Below are 14921 nucleotides of genomic sequence, written 5' to 3'. Positions count from 1 at the left end.
TCATATATTGATACTACCAACATATGGATCGATCCGCAGTTCCCACAACAGAGCAGAACAGTTGTTATAATATCCACTCTCAAGACTCTTATTAATCTAGTCGTTCATTTGCTGCTAATATCTGCTTACTTTCTGCTCTCTACACTTCTTAAACTTTACTAAACACTTATTTCTTGGTGTTGTTTCAAGCTAGCTTAGCAGCTAACATGCATGCTCCAGCTTTCTCTTACTTTTAAGAAATGTAGTGTAATTGTTGCAGTGGAGATGATGATTATCAATTTAGTGCAGGGGTGTCAAAGTCATTTTAGATCGGGGGCCACGTGGAGAAAAATGTACTCCCGTGTGGCCCGGACTGGTAAAATCACGGCACGATAACTTAAAAATAAAGACAACTTCAGATTGTGTTCTTTGTTTAAAAATAGAACAAGCACATTCTTAAAATGTACAAATCATATTGTTGTTGTTTGGGTTTTTTTTTACACTTACATGTTGCGGTTAATAGAATTCTATCTTTATTTGTCGTTATTTCCACTTTCTGAATAAATTATGTGATAATGTTTCTTCATTCAACTAATTTGTGTTAATTTTCAATCTACCACGATAAAAAAATATCAAAATCAAATTACAGGATGTTATTTATGTAGTTTGCTCATTTTCCTCGACTTGTGCACTAACATCATGTAGTTTAGTTTTATTTTTATTTTTTTACATATGTAGCATCATCTACAAAGATACAAAGAATTGCTATTGTGACATCTAGTGGACACATTTAGAACAGCAGTTTATTTCATTTAAAAAAATGTAGTGTAATTGTTGCAGTGGAGATGATGATTATCAACTTAGTGCAGGGGTGTCAAAGTCATTTTAGATCGGGGGCCACATGGAGAAAAATCTACTCCCAAGTGGGCCGGACTGGTAAAATCACGGCACGATAACTTAAAAATAAAGACAACTTCAGATTGTGTTCTTTGTTTAAAAATAGAACAAGCACATTCTGAAAATGTACAAATCATATTGTTGTTGTTTTATTTACACTTACATGTTGCGGTTAATAGTATTCTATCTTGATTTGTTATTTATACTTTCCGAATACATTATGTGATAATGTTTCTTCATTCAACTCATTGGTGTTAATTTTCAATCTACCACGATAAAAAAATATCAAAATCAAATAACAGGATGTTATTTACCGTATTTTTCCGACTATAAGTCGCAGTTTTTTTCATAGTTTGGCCGGGCTCCAGTGCGACTTATATATGTTTTTTTCCTTTTTTATTATGCATTTTCGGCAGGTGCGACTTATACTCCGGTGCGACTTATACTCCGAAAAATACAGTATGTAGTTTGCTCATTTTCCTCGACTTGTGCACTAACATCATGTGGTTTATTTTTTTTTATTTTTTTTTTTACATATGTAGCATCATCTACAAAGATAGAAAGAATTGCTATTGTGACATCTAGTGGACATATTTAGAACAGCAGTTTATTTCATTTAAAAAAATGTAGTGTAATTGTTGCAGTGGAGATGATGATTATCAACTTAGTGCAGGGGTGTCAAAGTCATTTTAGATCGGGGGCCACGTGGAGAAAAATCTACTCCCAAGTGGGCCGTACTGGTAAAATCACGGCACGATAACTTAAAAATAAAGACAACTTCAGATTGTTTTCTTTGTTTAAAAATAGAACAAGCACATTCTTAAATTGTTGTTGTTGGGCTTTTTTTTACAATTACATGTTGTGGTTAATACTATTCTATCTTTATTTGTTGTTATTTATACTTTCTGAATACATTAAGTGATAATGTTTCTTCATTCAACTCATTGGTGTTAATTTTCAATCTATCACGATAAAAAAATATCAAAATCAAATTACAGGATGTTATTTATGTAGTTTGCTCATTTTCCTCGACTTGTGCACTAACATCATGTGGTTTTTTATTTTTTTTATTTTTTACATATGTAGCATCATCTACAAAGATACAAAGAATTGCTATTGTGACATCTAGTGGACATATTTAGAACAGCAGTTTCTTTCATTCAAAAAATGTAGTGTAATTGTTGCAGTGGAGATGATGATTATAAATTTAGTGCAGGGGTGTCAAAGTCATTTTAGATCGGGGGCCACATGGAGAAAAATCTACTCCCAAGTGGGCCGGACTGGTAAAATCACGGCACGATAACTTAAAAATAAAGACAACTTCAGATTGTTTTCTTTGTTTAAAAATAGAACAAGCACATTCTGAAAATGTACAAATCATATTGTTGTTGTTTTTTTACACTTACATGTTGCGGTTGATAGTATTCAATCTTTATGTTATTTATACTCTCTGAATACATTATGTGATAATGTTTCTTCATTCAACTCATTGGTGTTAATTTTATTATTATTATTATTAGCCTTTATTTAACCAGGTAAAATCCCATTGAGATCAAAGATCTCTTTTCCAAGGGACACCTGGCCAAATTTTCAATCTACCACGATAAAAAAATATCAAAATCAAATTACAGGATGTTATTTATGTAGTTTGCTCATTTTCCTCGACTTGTGCACTGACATCATGTGGTTTATTTTTATTTTATTTTTTTACATATGTAGCATCATCTACAAAGATACAAAGAATTGCTATTGTGACATCTAGTGGACATATTTAGAACAGCAGTTTATTTCATTTAAAAAAAAATTTAGTGTAATTGTTGCAGTGGAGATGATGATTATCAACTTAGTGCAGGGGTGTCAAAGTCATTTTAGATCGGGGGCCACGTGGAGAAAAATCTACTCCCAAGTGGGCCGGACTGGTAAAATCACAGCACGATAACTTAAAAATAAAGACAACTTCAGATTGTTTTCTTTGTTTAAAAATAGAACAAGCACATTCTTAAATTGTTGTTGTTGGGTTTTTTTTACAATTACATGTTGTGGTTAATACTATTCTATCTTTATTTGTTGTTATTTATACTTTCTGAATACATTAAGTGATAATGTTTCTTCATTCAACTCATTGGTGTTAATTTTCAATCTATCACGATAAAAAAATATCAAAATCAAATTACAGGATGTTATTTATGTAGTTTGCTCATTTTCCTCGACTTGTGCACTAACATCATGTGGTTTTTTATTTTTTTTATTTTTTACATATGTAGCATCATCTACAAAGATACAAAGAATTGCTATTGTGACATCTAGTGGACACATTTAGAACAGCAGTTTCTTTCATTCAAAAAATGTAGTGTAATTGTTGCAGTGGAGATGATGATTATCAATTTAGTGCAGGGGTGTCAAAGTCATTTTAGATCGGGGGCCACATGGAGAAAAATCTACTCCCAAGTGGGCCGGACTGGTAAAATCACGGCACGATAACTTAAAAATAAAGACAACTTCAGATTGTTTTCTTTGTTTAAAAATAGAACAAGCACATTCTGAAAATGTACAAATCATATTGTTTTTTTGTTTTTTTACACTTACATGTTGTGGTTAATAGAATTCTATCTTTATTTGTCGTTATTTCCACTTTCTGAATAAATTATGTGATAATGTTTCTTCATTCAACTCATTGGTGTTAATTTTCAATCTACAACGATTAAAAAAAAAAAAAATCAAATTACAGGATGTTATTTATGCATTTTGCTCATTTTCCTCGACTTGTGCACTAACATCATGTAGTTTATTTTTATTTATTTTTTTACATATGTAGCATCATCTACAAAGATACAAAGAATTGCTATTGTGACATCTAGTGGACACATTTAGAACAGCAGTTTATTTCATTTAAAAAAATGTAGTGTAATTGTTGCAGTGGAGATGATGATTATCAACTTAGTGCAGGGGTGTCAAAGTCATTTTAGATCGGGGCCCACGTGGAGAAAAATGTACTCCGAAGTGGGCCGGACTGGTAAAATCACGACACGATAACTTAAAAATAAAGACAACTTCAGATTGTTTTCTTTGTTTAAAAATAGAACAAGCACATTCTGAAAATGTACAACGGGCTACCTTATTTATCACATCCACGGGAGCTCGCATTCTCGTTGACTCTCCTTCGACGAATGGACAAAGTTTTTCGGTAAGTAGAATCACAGCTGACCTGGACATTCGAAAGTCATCTTGCCGTCTAAGAAGTGTTGTATCCCAAATAGCTTTCTCTTAAGATATTCATGTGTGATTTCCACAAGCGTCTATACCAGGAGTCGGGAACCTTTTTGGCTGAGAGAGCCATGAAAGCCAAATATTATAAAATGTATTTCCGTGAGAGCCATATAATATTTTTTAACACTGAATATAACTAGATGCGTGCATTTTTAAGTACCGTATTTTCCGCACTATTAGCCGCACCTAAAAACCACAAATTTACTCAAAAGCTGACAGTGCGGCTTATAACCCGGTGCGCTTTATATATGGATTAATATTAAGATTCATTTTCATAAAGTTTCGGTCTCGCAACTACGGTAAACAGCCGCCATCTTTTTTCCCCGTAGAAGAGGAAGTGCTTCTTCTTCTACGCAAGCAACCGCCAAGGTAAGCACCCGCCCCCATAGAACAGGAAGCGCTTCTTCTTCTACTGTAAGCAACCACCCGCCCGCGTAGAAGAAGAAGAAGAAGCGCGCGGATATTACGTTTCATTTCCTTTGTGTGTTTACATCTGTAAAGACCACAAAATGGCTCCTACTAAGCGACAGGTTTCCGGTTCATGAAAAGACGCAATCTCTCCATCCGCACACGGACTACTATTTCACAGCAACTGCCTAAAGACTTTCAAGAAAAGCTGGCTACTTTCCGTGCATATTGTAAAAACAAGATAGCTGAAAAAAGGTTCCGGCCAGAGAACATTATCAACATGGACGAGGTTCCACTGACTTTTGATATTCCTGTGAACCGCACTGTGGATACAACGGTAGCACGTACGGTGAATATTCGCACCACAGGGAATGAGAAGTCATCCTTCACTGTGGTTCTAGCTTGCCATGCTAATGGCCAGAAACTTCCACCCATGGTGATATTCAAAAGGAAGACCTTGCCAAAAGAGACCTTTCCAGCCGGCGTCATCATAAAAGCTAACTCGAAGGGATGGATGGATGAAGAAAAGATGAGCGAGTGGTTAAGGTAAGTTTACGCGAAGAGGCCGGGTGGCTTTTTTCACGCAGCTCCGTCCATGTTGATATACGACTCCATGCGCGCCCACATCACGCTGGTTTTTAATATATTATTAAATTTTGACTGACCTATCTGACTGTTTTTTTGACATTCCTTTAGCGCAGTTAGATGCGGCTTACAACACGGGGGCGGCTTATAGGTGGACAAAGTTTTGAAATATGCCGTTCATTGAAGGCGCGGCTTATAACCCAGGGCGGCTTATGGTGCGGAAAATACGGTAAGACCAACATTTTTAGAGTATAATAAGTCTCTTATTCTTTTTAATAACATTGTTATTCTGAAGCTAACCAATAATAAATAAAATCCTTCTTACCATTAATGCGACTTCTTGAACAGGTGCGGTAGAAAACGGATGGATGGATGGATTAAAATGCATGAGAATGTTTTATATTTTGAACGTTATTTTTAACACTGTGATTACCAGCTGAATTATTCATTACTTATTGTGTTATGTCAGCTAAGATTTATCTGAGAGCCAGATGCAGTCATCAAAAGAGCCACATCTGGCTCTAGAGCCATAGGTTCCCTACCCCTGGTCTATACAGATGAAAGGAGAAACACGAGCATGTCTGGATGACTCGCCTTCATATTTCCAGCGGTTAGCTCCGAGTTACGAAACCGCTTTATTATGAAGCTGGCTGTGGCGCGTTCTTTCTGACGTCACTTCCTGTGTAGGGCGCGTTCTTTCTGGCGTCACTTCCTCTCCGAACTCAGTTTGTAAACGATCAATGAGTCCATACAAAGCTAAGTGCCGGAGATTCAAGCGCACTTAGCCGTATAAAATTTGTCCGAGGAGGGGAACCTTAAACGCTGGTTTAGTGTGGCTGAAACGGGGCTTAGGCTAAATAATTATTCGTTTAAGGGGTTAAACGACTTAGTGTAGACATAGCCTATGACGGTGTTTTTCAACCTTTTTTGAGCCAAGGCACATTTTTTGCGTTGAAAAAATGCGAAGGCACACCACCAGCAGAAATCATTAAAAAAAGAAACACAGTTGACAGTAAAAAGTCGTTGTCGCAATTGTTGGATATGACTTTAAAGGGGAACATTATCACCAGACCTATGTAAGCGTCAATATATACCTTGATGTTGCAGAAAAAAGACCATATATTTTTTGAACCGATTTCCGAACTCTAAATGGGTGAATTTTGGCGAATTAAACGCCTTTCTATTATTCGCTCTCGGAGCGATGACGTCACATCGAGAAGCAATCCGCCATTTTCTCACTTTCGTCGGTGTGTTGTCGGAGTGTGTAACAACACGAACAGGGACGGATTCAAGTTGCACCAGTGGCCCAAAGATGCGAAAGTGGCAAGAAATTGGACGAAATTTGTTCAAAATACGAGGGTGTGGGGAAAGCCGACGAAATGGTCAGTCGTTTGTTCCGCACACTTTACCGACGAAAGCTATGCTACGACAGAGATGGCAAGAATGTGTGGATATCCTGCGACACTCAAAGCAGATGCATTTCCAACGATGAAGTCAAAGAAATCTGCCGCCAGACCCCCATTGAATCTGCCGGAGTGTGTGAGCTATTCAGGGACAAAGGACCTCGGTAGCACGGCAAGCAATGGCGGCAGTTTGTTCCCGCAGACGAGCGAGCTAAACCCCCTGGATGTCTTGGCTCACACCGTCCCTTATGCCACCGAAGATGATCAAAAGAAGAATATCGACCTCAAGAGAAGAATATCGACCCTAGCTTCCCTGGCCTGCTGACATCAACTCCAAAACTGGACAGATCAGCTTTCAGGAAAAGAGAGCGGATGAGGGTATGTCTACAGAATATATTAATTGATGAAAACTTTATTCATTACTCGCGGTTTTACGTAAATTATTACACATAAACTGTGTTTACCAATAATTTAGCTTAAAAACATTTATTTTTTTCAATCATTCGAGTACATTCGGGTAGTCTTGTGTAATGCAGTATTTTGTGTCTATTTAGGTATGGTTAACCTGAGTGCTGAAATCGTGGAAAAATATATGTTCTTAGCGCGCCTGAAATGGGCTGTCTGCACTCTCAAAGTGCATGTTGTTGCCAAATGTATTTCATATGCTGTAAACCTAGTTCATAGTTGTTAGTAATTATCTTATCAGACAGTGTTAAGCCGCTGAAATCCGAGTCTGAATCTGAGCTAATGTCGCTATACCTTGCTGTTTGTTTGTATTGGCATCACTATGTGACGTCACAGGAAAATGGACGGGTGTATATAACGATGGTTAAAATCAGGCACTTTGAAGCTTTTTTAGGGATATTGCGTGATGGGTAAAATTTTGAAAAAAACTTCGAAAAATAAAATAAGACACTGGGAACTGATTTTTAATGGTTTTAACCCTTCTGAAATTGTGATAATGTTCCCCTTTAAACCATAACCAAGCATGCATCACTATAGCTCTTGTCTCAAAGTAGGTGTATTGTCACGACCTGTCACATCACGCCGTGACTTATTTTGAGTTTTTTGCTGTTTTCATGTGTAGTGTTTTAGTTCTTGTCTTGTGCTCCTATTTTGGTGGCTTTATCTATTTTTTTGGTATTTTCATGTAGCAGTTTCATGTCTTCCTTGACCGCTATTCCCCACACCTGCTTTGTGTTAGCAATCAAGAATATTTCCGTTGATTTTAATCCTTCTTTGTGGGGACATTGTTGATGGTCATGTCATGTTCGGATGTACTTTGTGGACGCCGTCTTTGCTGTCGTCCAGCATTCTGTTTTTGTTTACTTTGTAGCCAGTTCAGTTTTAGTTTCGTTCTGGATAGCCTTCCCTAAACTTCAATGCCTTTTCTTAGGGACACTCACCTTTTGTTTATTCTTGGTTTAAGCATTAGACACCTTTTTACCTGCACGCTGTCTCCCGCTGTTCCAGACATCTACAACACAATTAGCTACTGGCTGCCACCTACTGATATGGAAGAGTATTACACGGTCACTCTGCCGAACTCGACAGCACCGACACTCAACAACAACACATAATGTGCAGACTATAATTACCATACTTGCCAACTCTCCCAATTTTCCCGGGAGACTCCCGAATTTCAGTGTCCCTCCCGAAAATCTCCCGGGGCAACCATTCTCCTGAATTTCTCCCGATTTCCACCCGGACAACAATATTGGGGGCGTGCCTTAAAGGCACTGCCTTTAGCGTCCTCTACAACCTGTCGTCACGTCCGCTTTTCCTCCATACAAACAGCGTGCCGGCCCAGTCAAATAATATATGCGGCTTTTACACACACATTAGTGAATGCAATGCATACTTGATCAATAGCCATACAGGTCACACTGAGGGTGGCCGTATAAACAAGTTTAACACTGTTACAAATATGCGCCACATTGTGAACCCACACCAAACAAGAATGACAAACACATCCGCACCGTAACACAACATAAACACAACAGAACAAATACCCAGAACCCCTTACACCCCCGCTACCACCAAACCCGCCCCCGTCTCCCGAATTCGAAGGTCTCAAGGTTGGCAAGTATGATAATTACTGGTTTGCAAAAAATATTTTTAACCAAAATAGGTGAAACTAGATAATCTCCCACGGCACACCAGACTGTATCTCACGCACGCGGCACAGTGGTTGAAAAACACTGGCCTATGACATGCGCATTTTCCACGCATGAGTAGTAGTTTGCGTTGAGCTGGCGGACGGAGGGGGGGAGGGGGTCTTTAAACAACCATTGTATGTGTGTGGACAAGGATAAGGTTAGGTGGGATGTACCCTGGATAACCTTAGCCAGCCAGCGGGGGCAGCGCGGTGGTAGAGGGGTTAGTGTGTCTGCCTCACAATACGAAGGTCCTGGGTTCGATCCTGCGCTCGGGATCTTTCTGTGTGGAGTTTGCATGTTCTCCCCGTGACTGCGTGGGTTCCCGCCGGGTACTCCGGCTTCCTCCCACCTCCAAAGATAATGCATCTGGGTAGTGATGGGTCCGGCAACACCGATGCATCGCCGATTGCGTCGAGCTCATAGAGCAAAACCGTGTGTCGGTGCGCATACCACTTTTAGAAAGTCACGTGACCGATCATGAGCTGTTTCGGTCACGTGACCGATACGCGAACTGTGTCGCACTGACCCCTCCTCTGTGCCCTGTGAGCTGGTCTTTTCTACAGTCGGAGAAATAATAACTAAGAAGAGAAATCGTTTAAAATTTAATACGTTGGAAAAACTGGTTTTATTGAATAAAAATGTGAAAAAAATAAATAAATAAATAAAATTCCCAGTCCACAAGCATCCTCATTCACAACACATTCTCTTAGATTTCCATGTTATGATACATGTTCACATTATTTATTGACTGCATCTAAAAAAAGATTAAAATATATTTTTATTTAAAGGAAGATATGAAATAATCCTAAATGAAATACCATGACTTTGTTTATATTATTGTATATACTAGGTCATAAAGGGGGGGGGGGGGGGGGATATTTATAGCTGTTATAGTGTTAATTTATTTACACATATAAACACATAACACTCCTCTCTACTCATCATAATTAAATTATCCCCTCAACTCCCCCCAAAATGGATTAACTCGCTGGAATAAAAAAAGACAATATAACATACATCCATAAACGTGGACGCATGTGAAAAAGTGCAATATATTTAACTGTACAGTAATCTATTTATATATATTTATATATTTTTATTTATTTTATATATATATTTATATCCATCCATCCATCCATTTTCTACCGCTTATTCCCTTTGGGGTCGCTGGAGCCTATCTCAGCTACAATCGGGCGGAAGGCGGTGTACACCCTGGACAAGTCGCCACCTCATCGCAGGGCCAACACAGACAGACAACATTCACACTCACATTCACACATTAGGGCCAATTTAGTGTTGCCAATCAACCTATCCCCAGGTGCATGTCTTTGTACATATATTTATATATTTATATATGCACCTTATTGCTTTTTTATCCTGCACTACCATGAGCTTATGTAACGAAATTTCGTTCTTATCTGTACTGTAAAGTTCAAATTTGAATGACAATAAAAAGGAAGTCTAAGTCTAAGTCTACTCATTGTTGTATTTGAAAGTGCAATGCTTTGCAGCCAGTAGCACAGCCTTTGAAGGAGCGTAGGTATGGGCAGTGTAATAGTCTGGTTTGGAGTCAATAACCAGGCGAGGTGACGAAGTTACGTCTTTTTACTTCATACTTCAGAACCGACTCCCACACTTGCCGTCAGGGCGCGCAATACAACGTAAACCGTTGGCCAACCAAAAAGTAACCACAGAACACCATACGGTATAGTGTTCTGTGGTTACTTTTTGGTTGGTCAAGCGGACGGGACGACAGGCTGTCCTCACTCAGGTCCGCACGGACCTGTAGGGGGCGTGCCTTAAGTCCGGCTGGAAATCGGGAGAAATTCGGGGGAATGGTTGTCCCGGGAGATTTTCGGGAGAGGCAGTGAAATTCGGGAGTCTCCCGGAAAATTCGGGAGGGTTGGCAAGTATGCCCGCGACCTCGAACGGGACAAGCGGTAGAAAATGGATGGATGGCATACTTGCCAACCTTGAGACCTCCGATTTCGGGAGGTGGGGGGGGCGTGGCTAAGAGGGGAGGAGTATATTTACAGCTAGAATTCACCAAGTCAAGTATTTCATATATATATATATATATATATATATATATATATATATATATATATATAAGAAATACTTGACTTTCAGTGAATTCTAGCTATATATATATATATATATATATATATATATATATATATATATATATATATATATCTATATATATAAAAAATAAATACTTGAATTTCAGTGTTCATTTATTTACACATATACACACACATAACACTCATCTACTCATTGTTGGGTTAAGGGTTGAATTGTCCATCCTTGTTCTATTCTGTCACTATTTTTCTAACCATGCTGAACACCCTCTCGCAGGTACCCAGAAAGGTTTCGAGTACCACCAAAAAAACTGAATCTCTGAAGACAGTATAAAAATCTGTGTTAAAGGTGTACAAATACTGTTTGTATAATAAGCATGTTATTGTTTACAAATGAGGGTTAAGAGTTCAGTACTAAAAAAAGAAAAAAAAGAATGTGGCTTAAGTACAGTTTTTTAATTGAGCTGCTGCATTTTTTTGTTTGGGTTGTTTATTTATTTTGAGTAACTTCTACATTTCTAAAAGGGGAGGAATGTAATAGAGTGATCTATGTTTGTCTGTTGCCATCTCCTGGTGAATGTTGGCTATAGCGTACTGGGGTGACTTTTTGGTTGGCCAAAGATTTACGTGGTGTTGCGCACCTGACGTCAAGTGTGTGAGTCTGTTCTGAAGTCTACAGTAAAGAGACGTACTTCATCACCTCGCCTGTTTATTGCCTCCAACTCAATATATTACAACAACATTGCTGTTTACGGCAGACGAACTGCTTTACGGTAGAATAAAACGTGACTGCTGTTGTTGTGTGTTGTTGCCGCGCTGGGAGGACGTTAATGAAACTGCCTAACAATAAACCCACATAAGAAACCAGGCACTCGCTCTCGATCATTCTACAGTTATAACGTGTTTGGGCAGGCACGCTGTTTATATTGTGGGAAAGCGGACGTGAATACAGGCTGTTGACACGTCACTCAGGTCCGCATGGAGCTGGAGGGGGCTCCGCCTGAATTTCGGGAGATTTTCGGGAGAAAATTTGTCCCGGGAGGTTTTCGGGAGAGGCGCTGAATTTCGGGAGTCTCCCGGAAAATCCGGGAGGGTTGGCAAGTATGGGATGGATGGATGGAACCTTAGCCAGCTTAGTGTAGGAGGTAGAGATGCGCGGATAGGCAATTATTTAATCCGCAACCGCATCAGAAAGTCGTCAACCATCCGCAATCCACCCGATCTAACATTTGATCAGAACCGCATCCGCCCGCCATCCGCCCGCACCCGCCCGTTGTTATATATGTAATATAGACGATGCAAGGCATTAGTGAGGTTATAAAGCTTTTGCCTGTTAAAGAAAGGAGATTGATCCAATGCAGCACAGACATTCGCGTGCCACGCTGTCACGACCCAGACGCACACCAGTGCGCAATCATATGGGAGCCGCGCTGAGCGCACCTCCAAGCGCGTCTCGCTGCCGGCGACGGCCGGGTATATGGGCCCGACGCTCCAGCGCCATCCATTTTCAGGGCTAGTTGATTCGGCAGGTGGGTTGTTACACACTCCTTAGCGGGTTCCAACTTCCATGGCCACCGTCCTAGCTGCTGTCTATATCAACCAGGGTGAGCCCCACCCCTTTCGTGAGCGCACTGCGCGCGGAGTGACCCCTGTTACGCGCCCCCGGCAACATGGGTGGCGGGCAGGTAAGCTGCGCGGGCGGAGCGCGCGGAGTGACCCCTGTTACGAGCCCCCGGCCACGGGGGTGGCGGGCAGGTAAGCTGCTTACCTGCTGCGCGTGACGACGGCCGCGGCGAAGGCGGACGAGGCGGGGTGTCGGTGCGGTGGTGACCCTGGACGTGCGTCGGGCCCTTCTCGCGGATCGCCTCAGCTACGGCTCCCGGTGGGGCCCTCTCGGGGGAAGGGGCCTCGGTCCCGGACCCTGGCGAGGCGTCGGGGGCCTTCTCCGCTCCGTAAAAGTGTCCATCTCTTTTTTTTTTGTCTTCTGTTGTGGCATATGCTGCAGGTGCCTGCTCGTTTTTCGTATGTGGGTAACAACATTTAACTATGTATATATATTTCCGAATTGGTTTAACTGCCACCCGCCTGAATCTATTTAAAATCTAATTTTTTTTTATAATTTGAACCACCCGACCCGACCCGCGATAAAATCTATCCATCCATCCATCCATCTTCTTCCGCTTATCCGAGGTCGGGTCGCGGGGGCAGCAGCCTAAGCAGGGAAGCCCAGACCTCCCTCTCCCCAGCCACCTCGTCCAGCTCTTCCCGTGGGACCCCGAGGCGTTCCCAGGCCAGCCGAGAGACATAGTCTTCCCAACGTGTCCTGGGTCTTCCCCGCGGCCTCCTACCGGTCGGACGTGCCCTAAACACCTTCCTAGGGAGGCGTTCGGGTGGCATCCTAACCAGATGCCCGAACCACCTCATCTGGCTCCTCTCGATGTGGAGGAGCAGCGGCTTTACTTTGAGCTCCTCCCGGATGGCAGAGCTTCTCACCCTATCTCTAAGGGAGAGCCCCGCCACCCGGCGGAGGAAACTCATTTCGGCCGCTTGTACCCGTGATCTTGTCCTTTCGGTCATAACCCAAAGCTCATGACCATAGGTGAGGATGGGAACGTAGATCGACCGGTAAATTGAGAGCCTTGCCTTCCGGCTCAGCTCCTTCTTCACCACAACGGATCGATACAGCGTCCGCATTACTGAAGACGCCGCACCGATCCGCCTGTCGATCTCACGATCCACTCTTCCCTCACTCGTGAACAAGACTCCGAGGTACTTGAACTCCTCCACTTGGGGCAAGATCTCCTCCCCAACCCGGAGATGGCACTCCACCCTTTTCCGGGCGAGAACCATGGACTCGGACTTGGAGGTGCTGATTCTCATCCCAGTCGCTTCACACTCAGCTGCGAACCGATCCAGTGAGAGCTGAAGATCATGGCCAGATGAAGCCATCATAAAATCTATTTTTTTTTATTTCATCCGCCCGATCCGCGGATAATCCGCGGACTCCGCGGTTGTGCCCGCAAACCGCGCATCTCTAGTAGGAGGGACCTTAGAATGTTCCGCACGGGCCACTAACATAAGAGATGTGAACCACAAAAGGCCCCTGGGTTGCACTTTGGACACCCCTGCTCTAGATGATGACATTAAATTAAAGTTGGAATCCACCAAAATTAGAGAATAATTATTTTCCTTCACATCAAGTAATCGAGCTTGAACGAGACTCACAGTGACAAGATCCGCTCCAGTGCCTGGCGGTCAGGAGGGACGCTCCGAACGGCCTTTGAAGTCCTCCCACGCCGGGAAGAAGTCCTTTCTCCGGCTCCAGTCCCGGTGCTCTGTGGTAGTAGTCCATACCCAGAAAGGAGCCGCTGCTGGGGCTGTGGGAACTGGGGCTCATGCCCACCATATCCACGCTCTCGTACATCCCTCCTCCAAGCTCGTGGTTTGTTGCGGCGGGAGGCAAATAGAAGATAAAAGGCGTCGTGGACGGAAGGAGGACTTCAGCGTCTCATGGCGTGTTGACGACCGGAAAAGAGGGGACGGCGTCCGGTGACCTTTCAACCCTTTGACGAAAGTGTTGTTTGCCGACAAACTTATCAAGACTGGCGGGCGTTACATGTTACATATCAACATAGGGAATAAACGTTACATGACCACGTGGGGAATCCAAGGTACGTCACGCGCCGCGACTCAAACGTCCAATATGCCGTCACGTTAATCCGCGCAGTCAGCGGCGATCATTAAATCCACGGGGATGGAAGTAACGTGGGTGAAATAAAAAGGAATCCACTTCGCTCTGGTTCGACGAGTGCACGCGACGAAAAAAAAACAAAACACACGCCAAAAAAAAAAAAAAAAAAAAAAAAAAGGTACCCGCGCTGTGACGCTTTGAAGTTGCCGACGGTTGATATTGTGAGGGGAAGGAAAAAAAAGGACGGCGTGGTTGGTCTTGTTGCTGACTCTTGTAGTTGTGATCCGGCGGCGCAGGAAGGGGGCAGTGTCCTGTTGTAACCTCCGGCCTGTACCCGATGGCCTCTCCCGCTCCGCCCCCTTCTTGGTATGCCATCAGCTGCGCACCAGCGCCCCCCTCCTGCCGTAACGCCTACTCCGATAGCCTCCCTGCAGCCAGGGTCCCTAACCTA

At 42.3% G+C, this 14921-nt stretch overlaps 1 protein-coding gene across 1 annotated transcript in view; it reads right to left on the bottom strand.

The window, feature by feature from the left end:
* LOC133615283 (retinoic acid receptor alpha-A-like) overlaps window positions 1-14607 on the bottom strand; it is a 78867-nt gene extending 64260 nt beyond the window's left edge. Inside the window, exon 1 of the mRNA XM_061973776.2 lies at window positions 14005-14607. Coding sequence (XP_061829760.1) covers window positions 14005-14203 — 199 coding nt within the window. The 5' untranslated portion in view covers window positions 14204-14607. The remainder of the gene's footprint in view (window positions 1-14004) is intronic.
* Between the last annotated feature and the right edge of the window lie 314 nt (window positions 14608-14921).

Source organism: Nerophis lumbriciformis, linkage group LG22 (assembly GCF_033978685.3).
Source record: "Nerophis lumbriciformis linkage group LG22, RoL_Nlum_v2.1, whole genome shotgun sequence".
Taxonomy (NCBI): domain Eukaryota; kingdom Metazoa; phylum Chordata; class Actinopteri; order Syngnathiformes; family Syngnathidae; genus Nerophis; species Nerophis lumbriciformis.
Note: the sequence above shows the minus strand (reverse complement) of the source record. Positions and strands in the feature narration are given on the sequence as shown.